The sequence below is a fragment of the Phalacrocorax carbo genome, chromosome 3 (assembly GCF_963921805.1).
Source record: "Phalacrocorax carbo chromosome 3, bPhaCar2.1, whole genome shotgun sequence".
NCBI classification, from domain to species: Eukaryota; Metazoa; Chordata; class Aves; order Suliformes; family Phalacrocoracidae; genus Phalacrocorax; species Phalacrocorax carbo.
Genome location: NC_087515.1, coordinates 66053678 through 66064493, shown reverse-complemented (window position 1 = coordinate 66064493; position 10816 = coordinate 66053678). Strand labels below are relative to the sequence as shown.

At 38.7% G+C, this 10816-nt stretch overlaps 1 protein-coding gene across 2 annotated transcripts in view; it reads right to left on the bottom strand.

Annotated features, from left to right (window-relative positions):
• Positions 1–4471: 4471 nt before the first annotated feature.
• Positions 4472–10816, bottom strand: part of AHI1 (Abelson helper integration site 1) — a 98993-nt gene continuing 92648 nt past the window's right edge. For both annotated transcript variants that reach the window (XM_064447225.1, XM_064447226.1), the window contains exons 24-25: positions 9658–9737; positions 4472–5661 (exon numbers count right to left, since the gene is read on the bottom strand). In XM_064447225.1, the coding sequence (XP_064303295.1) occupies positions 5436–5661; positions 9658–9737 (306 nt within the window). In that variant the 3' untranslated portion in view covers positions 4472–5435. The remainder of the gene's footprint in view (positions 5662–9657; positions 9738–10816) is intronic.

Below are 10816 nucleotides of genomic sequence, written 5' to 3'. Positions count from 1 at the left end.
TGCACTGACTCACCAAATATATGAAAGTAAGTTCCTCAGTTGAACATGTCCACAGAACTTCATTAACTCCCCTTCTGACTCCCAGAAGAGCAGGATCTATGCCAATATATTCTGCAACAATTTCCTTTCCAGCTAGTACCTCTGCCTGCGCTGACTTTGCCACGGACACTCCATGGTGTCGGTGAATGCGAGCCTGGGAAAAAATTCTAGATTCAGAGAAATAATGGTAATTTGGGCTGTTTCTTTCTTTCTTTTTTTTTTTTTTTTTTTTTGGTCTGTTCCAGCTATACCTGCATTTTATGTGACTACAGAGTTTTCAAGCAGCTATATCATAACAGTCTGTCGCAAGTGTATTGGGTGTTTCAGTTTGCCAGACCTGTCATAATAAATTAATTACAGGATGTTGCAGAAATGGCTGAGTTCCAGCAGCATCTTGCACAGTTTAATATAGCCCTATTTCCCCATTTCGATGTATTTGTGGTTAGATAAATCCTCAGAAAATTTACAGCTGCTGCACACTAGTTTATTATACTCCCTGCCTGTGCAGGCGATATAAGTGCAACAAAAATTTGATGTCTGCTCAGAGCATAGATTTTACTGATATTGCTTTACCGGTGTGGAAACATTTTTCCGCTAAAAGTGGCATCTGCAGTTTCTGCCAAGTATTTGCGTTTGAGCATTAGGCAGGACTTGTAAACTTGCTTGCCATGGCCAAACGTAGGGCAAATTCATTTGGCCTGACAAAGTCCTCACAAAAAAACAGGTGGCTGGACTTCTAGGTGAAACGCAGAGCTATCATTTTCATTTACGAGTGCAAGCTAGAAAACATTTTTCCAGTCTTTAAAGTTAGTGTACACTAATGTATAAACGGCAGCCATGATGTTGCTGCTGAAAGCCTAATCCTTGCTGACTTTGCTGGAGCTTTGAGTATAGGGGTCCATCTACTCTGAGCAGCTTGCAGGACCGGGACTCTACATATACACGTCACTGCTGGAAAACAGACCCTTCTGAAGGGGGAGGCAGCAAGCGACCGGCGTACAGCAGACTGAACAAAGGACAAAACTCTTGCCAAAACCACTGTGAGTAGAACACATCAACGTGTAAGAAAAGGATCATATGGTATTTCATGTTCAAAACAGCAGCTCGATGCTTGGTGTGAAATTCTCACCTCTGCTTCTAGCTGTTTTGTGCCGGATGAAGAGGCTGGAGCAGACTGAATCAAGGCAGAGGTGCGTACTGCAACAGACAACAGCTATAATGGTGCACTCTGAAGACCCGTGCCAGAAATTAGGGAACCAAAGCTTCACCGATCCCAACAGCACTGCAAGCCATAGATGATATGGACCTTGCTGGGCTGTAGCTCAGAGTTAGGACAGTACCGAGCTACGAGTTACCGGAGGCACAGGAGGATATTCCTCATGGGTTCTAAGAGTTCATCCAAAAAACCTCTTGTAAATGGCACAAAACTTAAATGTGTTAAAAAGTGAAGTGGTTAAATATCTTAATTTCTGAAGCCTAAAAAACATGATAGAAGCCACCAAAGATCTGCTATTAACACGCCTTCTCACTATCTTCTGTTCCCTCTTCTTAAGTTCCAATTTCTAATTGCCACATTCTTGCAAGTCTCGCCCAGGCAGTAGTTTTCTTCTCAAGTTGCTTATTTCCCTCTCTCAGACCTCCCCTCGTTTCTATTCCTTACATGCAGCAGTTTTGTTCCTAACGCACATATTTTATGCTCCAAGCAGTAAAACTCCTTCAACTAACACAATGCGTTCTTACAAGTGCAAGTATACACCCGTAAATTAATTTGTCCAAAACATTCTGGATAGCCATTGGACAGAATGCTAAGGGAAAGACCCCACGGTACCAACCTGCACATGAAATCTTTCTAGCCTCCCTCCACTATTCAGAAAACACTTCTATCCCCGCCTGGTTTCCCCATCCCTAGAATAGGTTGCACTGCACACATACTAATTTCATATGTGCTAGAGATGGATCATGGAAAAAAACCCACCGCTCTTTGTTTTTACCAAACAAGTGGTTTTGCTTTAGTCCGTTCCCGCCTTAAATGAACTATTTCCTATTCACCTTCGTAATTAGAGCAGAAGGATGTAGTGAATGAAGTGCCTCATTATCAAGCTTGTGTCCACGGTCTCTGCAGAATGGCTACCATGCCGGCTATTTTTCATAGCTGTCTGCTCTTGCTTGTAACGGGCCATTGTTAACCCTAAATGATCCTGACATTCAATTCTCCATCAGACAATCGGGCCCAGCCGGCAGATTTAGTTCACTAGTCAACAGAGACTTTCAGTTGTCATGTTCCTCTGTGTTGTCATTAGCCCTTGTTCGACTGTGATCCATCCCCTACTGCCTTCTGAATTAAGTGATGCTACAAATACACTTACTGTGTTTTATGATGTCTGTTCCTCAAATTATTTTAAGGAAAAAGCCTAAATGCAATCTGATGGCTATTGGGAAACACAGGGAAAATGTGCCACCCATTCTTTTCTACTTTGTCGATGTATGCATTGTTCTCAATGCCTCTGCCATATCATAAAAACGTAATGGGAACTGCATGTCGTAATCACACACAAAACCTAAAAACACCAGAACAATGGAAGACCTACTATGCTGTTATCACCAGGCAGTTATAAACATCTAATATTTACCCTTTTTTTAAACAAGGTTTTATCTGCTTTGTTCCAGCAATGAACTCGTATCACCCTCTAAAAACTCTTCAAAATTACTTTTATAACTCTTCTGTTTTAATTCATCCCTCAGGGAACAATTTTGCAGGGCACTCGTGTTTTAGGATACTTGATGTAGTTCTTCAACTGACAAAAAAAAAGGAGGAAAATCTTCAGTAGGCAATCAGAATCCTTCTGGAATTCTTTTCTTCCACTGAAATTTAAGTTCTTTGAATACTTGGATAATTTTCAGCGAATGTACACAATGTTCTTTTCAAAGTGTTTTAAAAAAAATACATAGGTTGCATTTACACAGAATCGAGAAGCATTATATAAAGTTTAATTTAAAAACTTTTTTTTATACCATCACCCTAATCCAAACTGTTTGAAAATTTTATCCTTTCTTGTAAATTTAAAATCCCAACAGCAACGTCTGAAGAATAAAGAATCTACTAACACTGAACAGAAAAGCACTTTTTCATAAAAAGAATGTATCGGCCCTATTTCTGAACATCAGTTGTCTCTGCCATTATGCCATGTCAATAATTTGTTAAAAGGTTTATCTGAAGGTTCTAATTTTAATACTGAAGGATTACTTAGACTTTTTTCTTAATTTCAGATCTTTTTGATCATTTTCTGTTACATGAATGCAGAAAACTCTAGGACCAGTGCCGTGGTATAAAGCAATAAAAGTCTCTAAACAACCTTGTGGTAGGGAGGAAAAAAAAAAATTACAAAACCAAAACAAAAGCTATTGCAATTACAAGAAAACATTATGAAAAGTTTATTTTCAACTCCCTGCATTTTCATGTTTGGCTCTTATCTGATTCCTTCTGCTTAATTGTTATTTGGAACTGTGCCTTGGAAGACACTACTGCTGCCTCTCCTCTCAATTTGGAAAGTGTGGCAAAGCGGCTCTATTCAGCTTCAGAGCAGTGAACATAATTGGAGCCCTAGTTTGCAGGCATGAAAGGAGGTGCTGTGCCTTTGATTAGAACTACCATCTCTCTGTGGTGTTTATCTGAAGTGTTATTTCTGTCTTCAGTGTCCACAATGCCAAATTAACACTTTACAATGCTTTCCAATGAGCTCCCAGATCTTGGCTACTGCTCAGCTCTCCCTGACGTGGAGCCTGATGTCATGCTCTGCCCTTATTTTAAATCTGGTCCAGGACATTTTAAGAAACATAAGACATTGGGATTTTTTTTTCTTTTATAAAATCTTTAAGTCCCACATCACACAGGATTATGAGTTGGAATATGTTGCAAAAGCAGAGAGGTAAGAGGCTCGGAGCCTCGCTAGAATCAGGCTGTCCCAGGACTAAGATAATTTTACACCACCTCTGACTGGGGAAAGAGACATTAATAAGTTTCCAGTACACATACGCAAGTTCCATTTAGGGGAGAACTCTATACACATGCTCTAGGCAAAGCAAAGCTAGGACTGTTAGCGAAGAACGACTACCAGCATAGCCAAAAAGAGTATTTGTTGCCATGCTCTACTCAAAAGAAACAAGTTTACAGATTTTTCTGGCTTTAAAACATGTGCAGGGAAGATATTACAATATATAGCAACTAGTCCTCCGCATCTGGGTGCATTTCACACATCAGTGCCCAACATTGTTATTCTCACTTCTTTTTTTAATGGAATCAAGTGCCCTGTCTACTAAATAAGGGCTTTCTAATTTTATGTTATTTATTGCTTCAGAGGGGGAGGAGGAAGAATTTCCTAGCAGAGTAAAAATAAACTGGACATCATCAGCCAGAAAAAATACCAACACTAACTGATAGAAAGTGTTTCCTTTAATATAAAAAATTATTTAGCACTGTAGATAATTTAGTGAAGTCATTAGTAAAAGTTCACAACATAATACGCAAGTAAAAAAATAGATTAATGACACTAACAAGTGAACAAGGTCTACAAGTAAAACAAACAGCACAGTTGGATATGAAATATTTCATTCAGACAAAAAAAAGTATATTTGGCGAGACTGCTGCCAAAGCGGCCAGGATCTCTGACAAAACTGCAATGCACCTTTATTATGTGCAGAAAACCTCATTTGAAAAATATAACTGCCTGGAATTTGCATTACTTGTTTACATTGGTAAGCATGAGTAGTCCCACTGAAGACAGTGTAGTTGCATAGGTAGTTACTCAGCATTCACTTCAGAGCTGCAAAATGCAAGTCCAAGAATATTTGATGTCAGTAAAAAAATTTTAAAAAGCTTGTGTTTTCAGGTACGCTGTAATGTCAGTGTTCCTTTGAAATTTAACCATTCTGCTCAATCCTCCATCTTACTTAGAGCACATTTAAAAATGCTAATTTAATAATTTATGTAGTGGTTGGGCCAGTGTTGCTCTAGATCACACTTTCACTTGATTCTCTGCTCCCAATGGATCGATCTGCCGTCTACAGAAATGCCTGTTCAGGCTAAGTGGAGGTGTAATCAGATATTAAATTGGTTAACATTGTATTTGGCAGTGGGGTTCTCATGAAATATGAAAGCCTGTTTCAGATTTTATCAGTCCAGTGAGGAGCTGAACATTCAAGTTCTGTTGATTTCATGGAACCCAGGGCAGAAGTCTTCCAGAACAGGTTTACGCCATTGTTAAGTCACAACTGGCGCCATTTTGCTTTTTTGAGTATTTCAACTTCTTTGTTTCTTCTTAATCCTAGAAGTAAGATTGTAGTTGCAGCTTTCAACATGTATACCGAGTATCATACCAGTAATTAGAATTAAATTATGACTACACATCATAGCATTCAGGCTCAAAGGCAATATTTGTCTTTCCATTTGTGCTGAAGTTTGAGCCTCTCACTGCCTTTTTCTTCTTCTTCAATTCCCCATGGGCTGTAGGTTCGTTTTCAACACCGTTAGCTGTAACTGATGATACAGGAGTATCGAGAGGCATTAAGTTGTGCTGATTTTCTATCTCGGTCTTCTGTATCCTTTTCTTCTTTTTCTTTGCACCTCTAGAGGAAGGTGGATATAAAGAGAGTAAAAGAAACACAAAGTTAGCCCATATTTAGAGCTTTTTCCATCCCCAACTGATGTGTTAGAGCAATTGTCTGCCTGTCCCCCTTGAGTACAATGCTGAAACAGCTATAAAAACTACCATTCTGCAGCAGAACAAAGACAGAAAAAACATGAAGACAAAACATGAGACCACTCCACCAGTCTACTTTTCAACATATCATAGCATTGCTTTGAAAAGAATTGCTCATGATCTTAAAAAGGAGGTAGTCTTGATCAGTAGTCAACAGATGTAATTAGAGAACACAAATTACCAGTCTCCTCCTCTCATAAAAGCCATTGCACATTTTTTTTTCTTTCCTAAGCTCAAACACCAAAATACTTGCAATTACAGAGAGATTCCTGGTTTATTTATTCAACAAGAACGAGACAGGCAGGCAAAGTGCATAAGATCAGTTTTCCATTTTAGTTTACCTGAACTAGGACAGATCTATGGAATCAGAAATCACTTTAATGTCTATTCATGCTTATCAGACTTCATACAATGCCAAAAGCATCAGTCAAGCTTCTGTATCTTTCCCCATTAGCACCTTTAACAAGGGAAGTAGGCTGGTCTTGCAGGTGATGCCAGGGATTATGCAGATGTTACACCATGAACTCCCGCTCTTGACAGAAGTTGTAACTTAACTATAAATATGTAGTGATACTTCAATCATACGCTTTCAAGGGCAGGTACTGTCTTTGTTCAAAATCTGTGTTGTGCCTAGCACAAAGAGGTCTTGGTTCGTGACCAGAACTGTTACGTTGACTGCTGCTGAAACACATAAGTGAGTGGATGAATCAAGACTAAAGAATGCAATGAGATGTGTGCAATTTCCCCAAAAAGGGTACTGCAAGAGCATTGCTGTTGGTGATACTGTCCTAATGTAATCATACTTTGTAAAGGAAAATGTTTACACGTCAGCCTTGCTAGTGGACTGATGACTCTCTGCCTACAGTTTGAATTTTTTTAAGCTAAATTGTGTATTCCTGAATACATGAATTGCTGCAGCTCTAATACTGGAAGATCCTGAAAGAAAACATTCTGGAGTTTAAGACCCTCTGTGTTCGGATTCCTGGAATGATTTGAGAAGTACTGTTGCAGGAAACCAGGGAACAAAATCATAATTAATCAGTGATATAAGTACCAATCTACCAAACTGAGTGTTCTGCTGGGTCTGATGCATAATCACTTGTAAATTTATGCAGAGAGCACTACCTAGTGTAGCTCAACAAAACCATACAAATGGGAATACATCTTAGGAGATAATGTATCTGACAAATAGCATCTAATAATTAATATTCAAAGGGTGAGGGTACTATGCACATTTTCAGTATACAGCTACTCAAAATTTGAGAAATAGTTTTCATCTTTTTATTATCTAAACATCAGATGTGGTGATGTATCACATCTTTGAGATACTTAGATAAAAACCTGACTTCACTTAGCATCTGTTATATGGACATAGTTAACTGCTTGGCTACGCTAAAAATCTACTACCACCTTGGATAAAATTTGTTTTCCAGTTGCAAAACCGTATTTCCCATCCAGAAATTCTGAAAGACAGACATGTCATAACAGCTTGCCATTCAGTTTCTTTTACAGCAGGTATTGTGGCCATAATGAATACTGTTCTAACAGGCAAAACCAGCAATCATTCATTTCAAGGTTCAAAGAAAGGTATAGTGGGCTGTGCAGGTGCTAACAGTTTCACTTCTCCACAGTGAAAGTACTTGGCAATCGCTTCTCACTTGATTCTTACAAAGTTTATTTACTGCATAATTCCTGTTGTATACTAGCATGTGAAATGGATATTAAGTGTATTTTCACAGAAAACAGGAAGATAACAATGTTTCAGGTAGAGCAACTATTTAAATACGTGGACCTCAAGACATGTTGATACTGCTTTTAGATGCTAAAATAGAAAACTTTTCCAGTTAAGACCACAACACTTGCATGTGTGTCATTTTTTTTAAGGTTATTTCAAGAAACATCAACTACAGTGATCAAGAAAACTATAGTTCTGTAACAGCCCCTGCAGGTCATGGTTTCAGGTACAAAGTAGTGAGAGTTTTCATGAAAAATATGCAGCCATGTTTCTGAGATGTTCTATTATCTAATCTGTACTATATAGATAGCCTATAAACAGAAATATGGAACAGTCTTTTAAACTACTGGCATCAGAAATGCCAGAAGATCCTTCTCTCTTCTAGCTCTCAAAATAAGGCAAAAACTTGTAGTTTCTTCTGAAAAAAACTTGGTACATGCAGTCACTGCTATAATTACAAAGACAAGTGAATCATGTTTTGTTATGTTCTATTTCATGGAAGAGCTTGCAAAGTACATACTTTCAGATTCAAGCTTTACATTAGGAATAGACATTGCTCAGATTTGCATTCTGATCTTAAAACACGTAGTGAAAACTACCCTCTCCACATCAGATAAAACACAAGCACTGGGGACAAATGCAGCAAAAACGTAATAAAGCCTAGAATGCCCTGTACATGGAAGGAAAATCCAGCACTGTGTAGTACTGACATGCCCATCTTCCTGACAAGGTATAGCATCAAACACTACCTCATGACACCTTTTGCTAATGATCGGGTATAACTGGCTCAGTACCCTGAAAAGCTTGTGAATGAGGCTCTGCAACACTGCTCTTTGCCCAGGTGGGACAGCAATGACATTAAGCATGACTTCAGACTGGCATCTCCATGATGCTCCTGCTCCCTATAGCTCAGGAGCAGGGAATACATTCCAGTGACCCAGGCATGTAGGTGTCTTCTCTCACCTTTCTGAAGTGTAAGTGAAGCAGTTTTGGGTCTCTGGTTCTTCAGCATGACACTTCAGTGTGATCTCTTCTCAGGACAGCCTGAGTTTTCATTAAAGTGGGTATTTCGCATTTGATACGACTCAAAATTCTTGAAGTTGATTAAATAATTTGTGATTCCACATTTTAAATCTGTAGTCCCACATTCTTCAGTGGATGCCCTGGAAAGGTCACTCAAAACAATTGTTTCCTGAAGTTCTACTAATGGAGTTGAGTCATACCAAATTTTTGATAGGGGCTTCTAGCAGACTCTGTCAACCGTCACAGTAACCGTGCTTTTAAGGCATTTCCTTCCTTAATGTACATCCTATCAGAATAGTTATGCCTAAAATTCAACACTGAATTCTGTCAAATACAGCCCATTCCTCATCGTATGTGAGAGTTAAACTTCCCACTCGCAATTTATTTTCAGATCTAGATATGGCTGGAGATAGAAAATTAAGATTCAAAGGTAAGTTAAAATGAGATATGTATCTGCATCTACACCATGTATGCACAGATTATTCATATGGGGAGGGGACCAGTCTGGAAAATGATCAGTGAAATAACTTAGATGACAGATACCTGTAATGACAAACACAGGAAGTATTTTCGGATGTATTTTTTGAAGTATAAATGGTTGCAATAACTAAAGATATTGTGGAAGCTCTTGTTCAAAATGTTGAGATCTTATCTGCTTACAGCTTTCACACAACGAATACATACAATTTAAAAAAAATGCAAGTGTCACAGTAAAAGCTTGCATCTTTTCAGTATGTGACAACCTTTTGCAATTTTTAGAAGGTGCAAAAATAGTTTGCAGTTTGTAGCAACAAAGCCTAATACATTGCTAAGGGATGCCACAGGGCAATCCTATATCCCTGAGTTTTGATTCTCATGTACATTATAAGCCCTTGCTCTTTTCATGGGAGAGACTGTGTGTACACATACGTGTGTGTGTGTACGTATATACAGACTGTTATTTCCTGCTCATTTCAGGTGTGAAGCACTTTTTGAACGATAATCCTAAGGCTAACTTCTTGCTTTGCTTGATGAAACAAAATAACCCTTGCAATATTTCTCGCATCTTCCTAGCAGCAGTTGTAGAAATAACACTGCAAATTGTTTTAAGTATTTCTTGCTTACTGTGTTGCAGATGATCCTCTATCTGTGTCACGCTCGGAGCTAAATTTTAGGTCCCCTGACTTACTGATTACTGGTGACACCTGTAAAAGAAAAAAAAAAAAGCAGGAAGGTAAAAAGACAGACAGACAATGGGGCCAACACATGTACATAGAAAACCCACCAGCTTCCTGAATAAGGAGAGAATATACCTCATTTGAAAAAGAATGTCTATCAGCCATAAAATGTTAACTCCTATGTGGTTACAAACAAGGAAACAGTACCCTGCTTTATAAAAAAAAAACCTACTTGCAAACAAAAGATAGCTTTCAGGTATCTGTAGAAACAAGAGGTTATGAATCTGCTTGAAGTAAGCTTAAAATACACATGGTCTGTAAAGAATTGTTATTTCTGCTACTACACAAATAAAGACGGAATGCTAAAAAGCCATCTTATTGCATAGTTTTAACACGAGAAATCCATCTATTTTTTAACCCTGCAAGTTTCGGTCAAAAGCAGTTCAAATCACTCCGTGTTACTTTATAATTCAGGACTAAAGCCAACGAACCAAACCAACCTGGAAGAGTTTAAGTAAGTTCTCTGATTTCCAATGTAATTAATGGGTCTCTGTGCAACTCGCTCCCTATATAAACAAACATCTTGTAACTCTAACAAGTCTCATACTGCAAGAATCCCCGTAATGAAATGCGAGTGCCCTCCCTGAGTTTACTGTCTTCAGGGACAGATTATTTTCCTCTACCTTCTTCCAGGCTGTTCACAAATACCTGGTAACTACCCATGCAGATTCAGTTTCATGGAGAGCAGAAGCCAACACAACTGACAGGTCTTATGTCTCACTCAAATTTTGCTCTTTGGGAAGCAGACATACACTATACATCCACCCAGGAAATTCTGGCCTCCAGAGAACCACAACCGAGGGAAAAAAGCTCTGGAAAGCAGTTCAGTTTGACAGGACAGCTATGTTCTGTAAGCATCCATTTGGTATGGCATGGATGAAAGAAAAAAAGACATTTTATCCAGGCAGGCATTGTGAGAGTGGGGACTGGTTCCTATGAAGACCTTGGAAAGCTAGGAAAAAAGGTCTCTTTCAGGATACTGGAGCCCTAGGCCAGAAAAGGGAGGGAGAGATTAGATCTGGTACTTTCCAAAAAATAAGATTATT